Source organism: Sorex araneus, chromosome 2 (assembly GCF_027595985.1).
Source record: "Sorex araneus isolate mSorAra2 chromosome 2, mSorAra2.pri, whole genome shotgun sequence".
Lineage (NCBI taxonomy): Eukaryota > Metazoa > Chordata > Mammalia > Eulipotyphla > Soricidae > Sorex > Sorex araneus.
Window position 1 is genome coordinate 292,874,373 of NC_073303.1, and position 12,658 is coordinate 292,887,030.

Consider the following 12,658-nt stretch of genomic DNA (forward strand, 5'->3'; position numbering starts at 1 on the left):
AAAAAAAGAAAATGGCCATGATTATCAACTTCCATTTTTTTGTATTCTGTGTCTGTCATCAATCAGGTCATCTATTTTAATAAGCCTGAAGAATAGTGCAATAAAGCATGCCACTGTGCTCAGGAACTTTTGCTCCAGAAGAGATTTCAGCCGTTCAGAACAGCTAGGCCTTGCCTGAAGGACCTTTAAAGAGACACTCAAAGTAGCTAGCAGGCCATGGTGTTGTTCCTCTGAAAACCAGAATCTTTAACAAAAACACAGCTGGATTTACTGCCTCTTCACATAAGAGCAAACTATGAGGGTCACCACATGCTCTCTGAGTACAGCATTATGGCTCACGGTTACACTGGCTTTGGGGGCAAAGTGGCAGATGGAGAACGGGTGACTTCAGAGGCATTTTACCCCTAGGGAGTTGGTTGTTGTTCCTCCTTGATACTCAGCTGTTGTTGTGTTTGGGTTTGCTGTGATTGGCAGTGAGACAGGGAAGCTGTCTTGACTGGTTGGCGCTGAAACAATGGTCTTCTGGCCTTCAAAGCATTTATTACTTCCCTAGCAGTCAAATTTGCTCTTGTTTCCAAAGAGAAAAAAAAGAAAAAAGCTATGAGGGGTGAGGGGGTCAAGGAGATGGCTCAAAGGGTTGAATTGTATGCTTTGCTTGTGGTAGCACCAGGCTGAATCCCTGGCACCTCATGGTGTCCCAGCACTGCTGGCCATGGCCCCCCAGACCCCCAAACTAACCCATAGTGCCAGGAGTAGCTGGAGGGGGGGAGGAGGGGAAGAAATGGAAAAGAAAAGAGTCATTAATTATCCTCAAGATTTGTGACACAGTGAATACAAATTATTCCATTATTTTAAAATATGTTTTTCAGTTGTTGTTGGGAGGGGGGTGAATGTGGGGGTCTGTGCTGTACCCAGCAGTGCTCAGGTCTTACTCCTGACTGTGTGCTCAGAGATCATTCCTGGCAATGCTCAGGGGACCATATGCGGTGCCAGGGATCCAAGCGGGGTCAATCGCGTTGCAAGGAGGGCACCTTCAGCCCTGTACTACGTCTCTGGCTTCCATTCCAGGATTTTTCTAACAGCTTCCGGACTGTCCTCTGACCCCCTCCGTAGAAGCACCCACCTCCAGCTGCATCTAAACAAATCTTTTTTCCCAGCCTGTGCTTTTGGGGGGAAGTACCGAAGCCTTTTTGAGTCTTGGATCTCCCGCGCGGGCCTTGAAACAGACTCGGCCCTGAATTCACCCACGCGCGAAGAACTCGCAATCACCATCCTTAGCAACGTGGCCCCAAAGAGCGGACGACCGGGCAGACAAGAAACGCAGGTTTTTCCCTAAGCCGGGGACTGCTGGGTCACTTGGGTTGGTCTCCACGGTGCCAAGTTACTGCCAGTCCCAGGGCTCCCGAGAAGGAAAAACACCGCCACGAAGCTACCGCGCCCCGCTTAAGGAGCCGCGTCCGGTGCCCGGGGATCCTGGCCGCCGGGGACCAGGGGGGCACCCCGGGCACCCCGACGAGTCCCTCGGCGATGGGCCGCGGGCAGGGGGCCGGCCCCGCGCGGGCTGCCTGGAGGCGGCGCCGGGCGCGCATTGGCGGAGCGGGCGCCCCTCCTGGCGGGGCCGGCCCGGCGCGCGGGGGAGGACGGGGGCAGCGGCCCGCGGGGCCCGGCAGAGGCCACGGTCCAGCAGACATGGCCGAGTACAAGCGGCTGCCCAACTGCCTGGCGCTCATCCGCCTGCGAAACCCGCCGGTCAACGCGCTCAGGTAACCCCGCGGCCCCCCGAGGAGGCCCCGACAGCGCCTCCTCCCCGCGCGGCCCCGGTGCAGACGCAAAGAGAAAGAGACACGGACACGGATGGAGCCGGCGCACGCGGGCCGGCCCTCTTGAACTTGCAAACAAGTTGCGTTGAGTTCACCTCGGCAGAGAACGCTTAGGCTTCACCCCGGGAGGAAGCGGGGGGCTGCTAAAGAGGCAGCGAAGGGCTCTGTCTGCCAGCCTGCAGCTTGTGTTTGTTTGCACCCTTGGAGTCGCCCGGGTGGCCTTTGGGTTCCAAAGATCTTCCCAGAGCGCTGGCTACACTTTGCCCCCTCGCTCCCCTGCCTCCAGGCCGTCCGTGCAAGGGTGCAACGAAAACCCTGGGGAATCCGACAATCAAATGCCCCGTCCTTTTTTAGAACTCAAGGTTCCGGTTAATGCCAGCGCGCCGAGTGAGGGCAGACAGATGACTCATGCCGGGACCCAGAAACACAGTTGTGGTTCCTGGGTTGGTTTCACACTTCAGGGCCTCAGGGCCCTAGTGGACGAGCCAGGTTGGAGCGGATCTGTGCAGTAGCATTTTCTGAAGAACCGCTGTGCACTTTATTTTCTTTCATTTCATTGTGCCCCTAATATGTGCGGTGCATTTGCAAGCGCTACTTTTCAAAGCGAGAGTAACGCTGCTGTTTAAGGGACTGGCGAGAGAACAGCAGGTAAAGTGCTTGCCTTGCATGTTGCACCTGACCCAGGTTCGACCCCAGGCATCCCCTCATAAGGTCACCTGAGTACTGCCAGGAGTAACCCCAGAGCATTGTTGGGTGTGACCAAAAAACTAAAACTTAGAAAGAAAGTCAAGTTATTATTTACATTTGGTTCTTCCACTTCTCTGGGAGAAAAATTATGGTGATGACATCAGTCTGCACTGTAGCACTGTCATCCCATTGTTCATCGATTTGCTCCAGTGGGCACCAGTAACATCTCCATTGTGAGACCTCTTGTTACTGTTTTTGTCATATCGTATATGCCACAGGTAACTTGCCAGGCTCTGCCGTGCAGGCGGGATACTCTCGGTAGCTTGCTGGGCTCTCCGAGAGGGACAGAGGAATCGAACCTGGGTCGGCCGTGTGCAAGGCAGACGCCCTACCTGCTGTGCGATCGCTCCAGCTCAATCTATTAGCAGAAATTGTGATTTACGAGAAATATAAAGCATAGAGAAAGGTCTTTGGTCAACATTCTTATCAGATGCTCCTCGAGCAGAAAAAGATTAAAATGAGAGGACCTTCTGGCTTTTGCGGGGTGACCTGGGGCCAATATTCAGCTCACCAGATGAGACGGTTCAGTGCTCTGTAGCGGGTGAGTGGTTGCTTGAACTCAGCTGTGCTGGGAGCCTCTAGGACTGTACCCTAGATAGAGGGTATATGATGCCCAGGGGGTGGGCACTCAGGCCTCGCACATGTGCCTGGACCCTGAGTTGTCTCTATTGCCAAGTAATGGAGACATTCTTTACCTGAAAATAATTGGGTGTGTGTGTGTGTGTGTGTGTGTGTGTGTGTGTGTGTGTGTGTGTGTGTGTGAGTGACAGAGAGAGTCAGGGGAGGGGCAGGACATACCTAGTGGTGCTCCAGGCTTATTCCTGGCTCTGTGCTCAGGATTCACTCCTGGTGTGCTTTGTGGACCATCTTTGGCACTGGGAATTGAACTGGGGTTGTTGTATCTCCTATGCATCCTCTACTCCTATGCTATCTCTCTAATCCCTTGGCCTGAATTTTATCTCACTGTCACCAGGTTGGATTGATCATTACTATTAATTTTATAATTGTGAATTATTACATCTAGCAAAAAAGAATTATGCAATAAAATCAATAAGGATGTTACATCCGTTTGCCATTCTCAAAAGAATAAAAAAGCACACTTTTATTTTGCTGAAGAAATGCATAGATAATATAGTTACATATCACTTTTGGGCTTCTCTGTGTTCTAACTGCTACACAAAAGCTTTCTGCCTCATCCCTGACTCAAAGAGGAAAATAGAGGCTGTCAAGAACTTAGGGTTGAGGGACTGGAGTGATAGCACAGCGGATAGGGCGTTTACCTTGCACGCGGCCAACCCAGGTTCGAATCCCAGCATCCCATATGGTCCTCCAAGCACCGACAGGGGTAATTCCTGAGTGCAGAGCCAGAAGTAATCCCTGTGCATCGCTGGGTGTGACCCAAAAAGCAAAAAAAAATTAAAAAAAAAAAAAAAGAACTTAGGGTTGAAAAGTTTCATAGTCCTGTATCCATAGCTTGGAATAGTTTCTTATAACTCTGATGCTTCTGGTGGGGCTGGAGCGATAGCACAATGGGTAGGGCATTTGCTTTGCATGTGGCCGACCTGGGTTCAATTCCCATATGGTCCCCCGAGCAATGCCAGGAGTAATTCCTGAGTGCATGAGCCAGGAGTAAACCCTGTGCATCGCCGGGTGTGACCCAAAAAGAAAAAAAAAAAGTTTAAAATGCTTCTAGTGGAGGCCAGAGACATAGTACAGTGAGGTAAGGCACTTGCTTTGCAAGCAGCTGATCCTAGTTTGAATCCCAGCTAGATGTGTCCCCAAATCAAGAACAAAAACTAAAATGTTTTAGGAGGTCAGGCACTTGCCTTGCATCTGCGTGGCTATGCCAACTGCCATCCTGGTTCAGATCCCTGGCACCATATATGGCTGGTCCCTCAAGCACTTCCCGGGGTCACTGCTGAGCATAAAACTAGGAAAAGCCCCTGACCACCGTCAGGTACGGCCCACACCCAAACATATACAACCTAATTTTTCTGTTATTTAACCTGTTTCCCAAACCTTTTAGGATTATATCTTAGTGTCTGCCTCATAAAGCTATTGTCAGATTTAAATATGTTAGATATTACAAGCTGGCATTAAACAGGTGGTAGCTGCCACTTCTGTTTTCTCAGACTTGTTTTGAGCCCCAGACAACATGCTCAGCATCTCTTTTAGCATAATCAGGCTTTTTGGTACCTGGGAAAGCACCTTCCTTCCCTTTCCCATTGCTTTTCACGGAAACTCTTATTTCCATGGATGTGTATACCCCAAGATGTTCACTGAGTTTAATAGGCTTTCATTTTCCCTTCCTTCCTTCCTTCCTTCCTTCCTTCCTTCCTTCCTTCCTTCCTTCCTTCCTTCCTTCCTTCCTTCCTTCCTTCCTTCCTTCCTCCCTTCCTCCCTCCCTCCCTCCCTCCCTCTCTTCCTTCCTTCCTTCCTTCCTTCCTTCCTTCCTTCCTTCCTTCCTTCCTTCCTTCCTCCCTCCCTCCCTCCCTCCCTCCCTCCCTCCCTCCCTCCCTCCCTTCCTTCCTTCCTTCCTTCCTTCCTTCCTTCCTTCCTTCCTTCCTTCCTTCCTTCCTTCCTTCTTTCCTTCCTTCCTTCTCTTTTTAATTTTATGTCAATAATGATCTTTTTCTAGCCCACTTCAAGTTTCTTTTTCTTTTGAATTTTGGGCCACACCTGGCAGTGCTCAGAACATACTCCTGGCTCTGCACTTAGGAATCACTCCTTGCAGTGCTTGGGGAACCATATGAAGTACCAAGGATCAAATCTAGGTCAGCTGCATACAATGCAGCATCGGGGTTCAATGCCCAGCATCCCACATAGTCCCCTGAGCACCGCCAGGAGTGATTCTTAATGCAGAGCCAGGAGTAAGCCCTGAGCATCGCCAGTGTGACCAAAATAAAACTTAAAAAAAAAAAAAAAAGGAGCCCTCTGAGAGTTTCTTCATGCATTTAAGGCAGTGGGGTTGATGCCCAACCAGTTTAAATCCTTCTCTAGTTGAGCCTGCCAGGTTCCCATCCAACCAGATAAACCCCAGCCCTCCTAACCAGTGCAGAGCAAGTCCAATCACGAGGGCTGTCTCTCAGATCAATCGGAGGCTTTCATACTCTAAAAGTAAAATAATCTACACAGTAAGGAACCCCAAGGTTTACATCACAGTTAGGACACACGTACATACATACAATCCAAAACACGGTTTCATGAAACAAAGCATCCATACACGTTGGAGAGTTTGATAGATTCAATTTTCTCTTTTCTTATGTTTCTTTGTCTTAAGCGGTGTTGGCTCTCAGCCGCAACTTGATTTCATAGTCTTTTGTTTAAAGAGACCAGTGGAGCCAGAGAGACAGTACAGGGGTAAAGGTGCTTGTCTTGCATGTGGCTGACGGTGGCTCGATGCCCAGCTCTGCATCTGGTCCCCTGAGCATCATCAGGAGTGACCCCTGAGCACAGATGGGTGCCGTCCTAAACCCATAAATAAACGGGACAATAAAATGAGACCTCCGATGCTCACAGAACTGAAGGATTTTTGTCAGCCCTTCAGTTACTGTATCTACTTTAGACTCTATTTCATCATACCTGGCAATGTTAAAGGGAGAAAACAAATTTTTTAATGATTTTTGGACTGTCCCTGGGTCTCAGGTCTACTCCCTGTTCTGGGCTTCAGGGTCACTCCTGCCAATGCTGACAGCCCGTGAGTTCCCAGGAATTGAATCTGTGGCTTCTGCAAAGCATGTGCTCAGCCCATTGCACCATCTCCCTAACCTCAAAAGTATTTTTTTGGGTGGGGGTACACCCAACTGTGCTCAGGGTTTACTCCTGGCTCTGCACTCAGGGATCACTCCTGGCAAGCTTGGGAGACTATGTGGGGTGCCAGACATTGAACCCGGGTTAGCTGCTCAGGGTTTGCTCCTGACTCTACACACAGGGATGACTCCTGGCAAACTCAGGAGACCATCTGGGGTGCTAGGCATTGAACCTGGGTCAGCGGCGTGCGAGGGAGGTGCCTCACCTGCTGTTCTATCTCTGGTCCCAGGAAATCATGTGCTACCCTGGCGACCTTGATCCTAGGGAAGGCGTGTGTTCCGTTTCCTCAGCCTGAATCTAATAAAGCTTTATCTTTTCCTGCCATTTTCATTTCCCCCTTATGTGTGTTTTTTGCAAAATTAACGAGAACATGAGAGATGAAAAAGCTGAGCCTGGTTGAAATAGGAAAATGCCAGCCTCGTCTCCTCAGGGGCTGATTGGGCTTCATTTGGCTGGTTGTCCTGTCATCATTTACCCAGGAGGAAGGCTGTGCCTTTTGGACTTTCCAGGCTGACAGATAACTCAAATTCTGTTTTTTATGCAGAGACTTGGTTGCTTATTAACCAGTCAAGCCAAGAGGTTTGATGTTTATCTGGGTGAAGTAATGAAAAGTAGGTTAAAGGGAATTATCTAAAAGGGCAGATACCTCCTTCGTTCCCTGAGGCTTTAATTCATACTTGTTGGTCTAAGCAACCTGGCTTTTATAGAAATTTATTTTTGTATTTTGTTTTAAGATTTCGCTTTATTTTTTGAAGTACAACAGTTTTTATTGAAACTTATTTAGAGGGCTGGAATGATAGCACAGCAGGTAGGGCATTTGCCTTGCACGCGGTCGACCCGGGTTCGATTCCCTGCATCCCATATGGTCCCCTGAGCACCGCCAGGGGTAATTCCTGAGTGCATGAGCCAGGAGTGACCCCTGTGCATTTCCGGGTGTGACCAAAACAAAAGAAACAAACAAAAAAACGAAACTTATTTAGAAACTTGTGAGGGGAGAGGAAGGGAAAAGTGTTTCCAAGCGTGAACACAGGCTTCTCCAGAGTTGGAAATAAGCAAGCAAAACCACATGGAGACAAGCAAGCAGGAATCGTGTTCAAGGGAGAACACGGCCTTGAGAAGCAAGCCAGATTTTCCTTTCCTTGGAGAGATAATACAGAGGTTAAGGCACTTGCTTAACTGGGCTCCGTTCCCTGCACACTTACGTATAGGTTTCTGAGAACTGCCAGGAGTGATCCCCAAATAAGCTCTAAGCACCACAGGAAGTGATCTCTGAGCACAGTTAAGTGTGGTGCAGCTCCCCTTTCCCTCCCCCCATACCCATGGGGGTTGGGGGGATGGACATACCCCAAAGTGCTCGGAGCTTACTCCTCGCTCTGCACTTAGAAATCACTCCTGGTGGGGCTTCGGGGATCATACGGAGCGGTTGGGGACAGAACCTGAGTTGGCTGCGTGTCAGGCAAGCACCTTACTATCACTGTACTATTTCGGTGGCCCCGAAATCTTGTAATCTAAAGAATTGATATTTTACCTGATATATTCAGAATTGCAATATAAGTTCTGATTGGACTCTGGTTACATATTTTCCTTTAGGCAGCTTCTTCCCGCGTTTCCTCAGTTTCTTCTTCTCCATCCTTTGGCACTTATTACTTCCTCAATTCTTGGCAAACTTTCTTCCTTTCTTCTCCTGTTCTTACGACTTTGGGTTTCCTTTGTGCTCAGTCACTGCTGAACCTCTTTCATAGACTTGTTCAGACTTTCTTAGCTTGAACTCTCATCTGTTCTCAATGTAGCACTGTAGTGCTGCCGTCCTGTTGTTCATCGATTTGCTCGGGCGGGCACCAGTAACGTCTCCACCGTGAGACTTGTTACTGTTTTTTGGCATATCAAATACACCATGGGTAGCTTGCCAGGCTCTGCCGTGGGGGCAGGATACTCTCGGTAGCTTGCCGGGCTCTCCGAGAGGGACAGAGGAATCGAACCCGGGTTGGCCACGTGCAAGGCAAACGCCCTACCCGCTGTGCAATATACTTAACACTACTTAGATTGTCCACTTAAGTGGTTAAAACAGCATTTTCCTGTCTCTGTTAACAACTTTTTAATTACAAGAAATAGAAACCTAAAAAAATTAAGCCACTCAAAAGCTTTACTAAACTACAAAGAAAACAACCATGCCCTTGCTTAAATCTCTTTCTAACATCTCAGTCACACATACCATACAGTTAAAACTACAGTGTTTTAAAAATATTTGTAAATATTTTTTAACATTTTAAAATAAACAATTTTAAAATATTATTTTTATTTTTTTAAAGAAATATTTTATTGAACCACCGTGAAAAAAAGAAAAAAAATACAAAGCTTTCAGGTTTAAGTCACAGTCAAATACTGATTAAACCACCATCCCTTCACCAGTGCACCCGTTCCACCACCAAGAACCCCAATACACCCCCCTCCCACCCTACCCCCATCTAAGTAGCTAATGATATTCCCATTATTCTCTATATATATTGAGTACATTCCATATTTCCATACAGAACTCACTATTATTGATTGGAAATTTTCCCCAACAATCAGGCCTGCTGAATAGGCATCATCTAATAATTTCTCTTCATTGCTAAGAGTGAAGACTTTGAGTCCGCGCGGCCGCAACAGTGGCCGCGCGGTTTTGGGTTTCTAATATTTTAGCTCAGTTCACAGTCAAAATGGATGGCTGCAAGAATCCGCTCTGGTGCCAAAATGGGTTAGGAGACCTCAGGATCACAGTCAATAGGCGCAGAGGGTCTGCTTCTCATGCCGCGGCTCCCGGTTCATCCTTTATTTTTTTTATTATTTTTATTTATTATTAATTTATTTATTTATTTTTTAAATTTTATTTTATCACCATGTGGAAAGTTACAAAGTTCTCAGGTTGATGTCTCAGTTATACCGTATTCAAACACCATGCCTTCACCAGTGCCCATATTCCACCACCAAAATCCCCGGTATACCCCCCCGCCCCCCACCCCAACTGTCTAACTGATGAATTTCACTTCATTTTCTCTTCACCTTGATTACATTCCATATTTCAACACAGAACTCACTATTGTTGTGGGAGTTATACCCCCAAACAAGATAACCCTATTAAGGAAGCATTTGAGAATTAGTTTTCCATTAAAAGATTGTATGTTTTCAGGTTTTAGAAAAGCTCGGATGTGTCCCAGTCCCGAATCCCGGAGCCGTGTTAGTTGCTGCTCAGTGTCGCCAGGGCTCCATCTGGAGAAGGTGTGCAGGCTGCACCTCCTCCTTCGGTGTTGTTGGCCCCAATTCAGGTCCGGAGCATTTTCCGGGCCGCGTTGCTCACCAGAATGCCTGGCCGCTTCTCTGTGGATTGTGGCAAGATGGCGCCAAGGGTGGGTCGAAGGCGTGACTTCCGGCGTATTATTTTTAAATATTATATGTGAATTGAATATTTTTATTAGACAAGAATGTTAGGGATATAAAGATAGTGGGAAAACCATCAAATATCAGCACAGGACTTTTTAGCTGGCCACAGCTGGGGCTGACACACCCCTCAGAGATAGTCCATGCAATCAACAGCCAGAATGTAGAAAAATTCAGAATACAATAAGCCCTAAGAATCCAGTTCCACAACCTATATGCACCAATCAGGATTCACCAAGATCTCTAACCACCACCCTAACACCCCACTGCCCTGGTATCCCCGTTCCAAACATAATGAAAAGGCCCTGAAATACCTCCTCAGATCCCTGTGCCCTGTCTGGCTCATCCTGCCTAAGCCGCTAAAATTTGGCAAAATTCCTTTCCGTGCCCTCTCATCCCCCAGACCATGATTTTGCCTCCTAAGTTAGTTAAGCTTGACTGTCAGTGACAGAAAACTCAGAATAATAGCAGACTGGATAAGAGAGACTTGGTTTCTCTGGCCGTGGTGCCTGCCCTCAATTCCGTCTTTGCTTTGCCATCTTCAAAACATAGCTTCCAGCTCCGTGTCTACGGTGGCTGCTCACAGTCTAGGGATCAGAGTCCTGCCAGGAGTCAGGACGAAAAGAAAATAGAAAATCACACCCAATCTTTCAAGATCTTACCGTCAGAGTTATAGGAACTTTGCTCAGCTCAGTAATTAATTCACTTTATATGTGTCTGTTAAATAAGCCTTATGGTAAGTGTTCTTTAAGAATGCATTTCCCGGGGCTGGAACGTTAGTACAGCGGGTAGGGCATTTGCCTTGCATGCGGGCGACCCGGGTTCGATTCCCAGCATCCCATATAGACCCCCTAGCATCGCCAGGAATGATTCCTGAGTGCAGAGCCAGGAGTCAGCCCTGAGCATTGCCAGGTGTGACCCAAAAAGCCAAAAAAAAAATGCATTTCCCCTTCCCTTCCCTTCGTCCTCGTTGCTGCTATGGTGAGGGGTCACCCTCACTGGACTGTGTGTGCTGGGTTTCTCCTACATCACCAGGAAAGGACGAAGCTCTAAGCTGGGAAAACTTCCATTCTGACCTTCCTGTAATCTTGTTTCTTTCAGTCAGGTTGTACTCCTGGCAATAAAAGAGGGGCTGAGGAAGGCGGCAGCCGACTCTTCTGTGAAAGCTGTGGTGATTTGTGGAGCAGACGGCAAATTCTGTGCAGGTAACCGGTGTCTAATGCCCCCGCGTAACCCAGCTGCACTGATAGTAATGCCTTAGTGAGTAACGGATCTGGGAGACTTAAAAAGGGAACCAGAAATTGTTGAGACCCAGAAGAGACTCTGACATTACTCGGTTCTCTAGGATTGGGCGTTTGGAGGACCATTCCACACTTGCCTGTTATACCTGCAGGCATAGACCTGTTTGCATAACTTTCACCCTACATGAATTTGGCTAAGTCTATTTTTGCTTTAGGTAAGGGGGAGAGGGGTTTGGACCCAAACTTGCTGTGCTCAGGGCTTACTCCTGGCTCTGTGCTCAAGGATCACTCCTGGCAGAACCCGAGGGACCAATTTATATGTCCTATTGATTTGATGCATTTATATTGAAAGATGTTTGGAGCCGTCGTATTAGCTAACACCTCTCTCACACGACAGAATCATTTCTTCTTGTGGCAGGAACAATTGAGATGCAGTTGGTCGGCAAAAGTTTAATATTTACAAAGCAGTTTTGTTGTATATATAATCCATGTGTGGAAAATAACATCTTTCTCAGATTGGAAGAATTTATAAAAATTGACCAGCTACTCAACTGTGAAAGTTTCTCAATATAATACATTTTCTGACAGCATTGTGTTAAACTAGAAATCAGTGACAAAAATGTTAAGTGGGAATTTGGGGCGGGGGGAGTGGTGCCAGGGGTGGAACCGAGGGTTTCATACACATAAGGCAGGTGCTGTATTGCTGAGCATCCTTAGCCCCAGGAATTTTTGAATAGTCTAGAGGTCTTTAAATTTTACTTAAAGTTGTTTGTTTTTGGCCACACACAGGGATGTCCGGGGCTTACTTTTGGCTCTGCACTTCAGGGATCACTCCTGGCAGGGCTGGGGGACCATACTCGTGCCAGAGATTGAAGCTGGATGAACAACAGGATGTTCATCCAGCTTCAACAACCTCTTGCAAGGGAGGTGCATTACTGGCTGTATCATCGCTCCAGCCCCAAGTCTTTTTATTTAAAAAAAAAATGAAACCAATAAAACACCTCTCATGCCATGCATTCACAGCTCCTTCCCACTAATTCTCACAGTATGCTTCTCTGGGTAGAGCAGGCAGGCCCTTTAGCCAAACCCAAGTTCCATTCCTCTTCAGCTTCCTTCTTTTTCTGATTCTTTTCCTTCACCCATTTTAGGAGGCCGTCTTGACTTTTCGAGTGCTTAGTAAGCTCAATACGAACATTAATTCTCTTGGCAAGAATCTTGCCCTTGACTTGTTTGCTTTCAACAATGCCAGCAGCTTGCTGGATAGCGTGGGAGAATCTTCCACTGAACCATTGTAACATCTGTGGGACATTCCTCTTTGGACAATGCCATTCATCCCTTTTTGTCTACAGTATCACCTTTCTTGTAGACCTATATGTGGTCAAAGGAACAACTCCATGTTTTCTGAAAGGTCTGGAGAACATGTAGAGTTGCCTCTTCCTCTTTGCCTTTGTGGTTGGTCCTTTTAGTGATTTCCTGAAAGTTGGTGATTTTGGATGAAAGGCAAGGTTTCGTTTCTTAACCTCTGAGTCAAAGCAAAACTCAATATAAAATGTAGAAAACATTTTCAAATAATGGACAATGAAGCCACCACAGATAAAACTTGAGCAGAAAACTTAGCAGGAA

The 12,658-nt window shown here is 47.3% G+C and overlaps 1 protein-coding gene across 1 annotated transcript in view; it reads left to right on the forward strand.

Moving 5' to 3' along the window:
* Nucleotides 1-1,630: 1,630 nt before the first annotated feature.
* EHHADH (enoyl-CoA hydratase and 3-hydroxyacyl CoA dehydrogenase) overlaps nucleotides 1,631-12,658 on the forward strand; it is a 54,630-nt gene continuing 43,602 nt past the window's right edge. Inside the window, exons 1-2 of the mRNA XM_004603037.2 lie at nucleotides 1,631-1,763; nucleotides 10,896-10,999. Coding sequence (XP_004603094.2) covers nucleotides 1,690-1,763; nucleotides 10,896-10,999 — 178 coding nt within the window. The 5' untranslated portion in view covers nucleotides 1,631-1,689. The remainder of the gene's footprint in view (nucleotides 1,764-10,895; nucleotides 11,000-12,658) is intronic.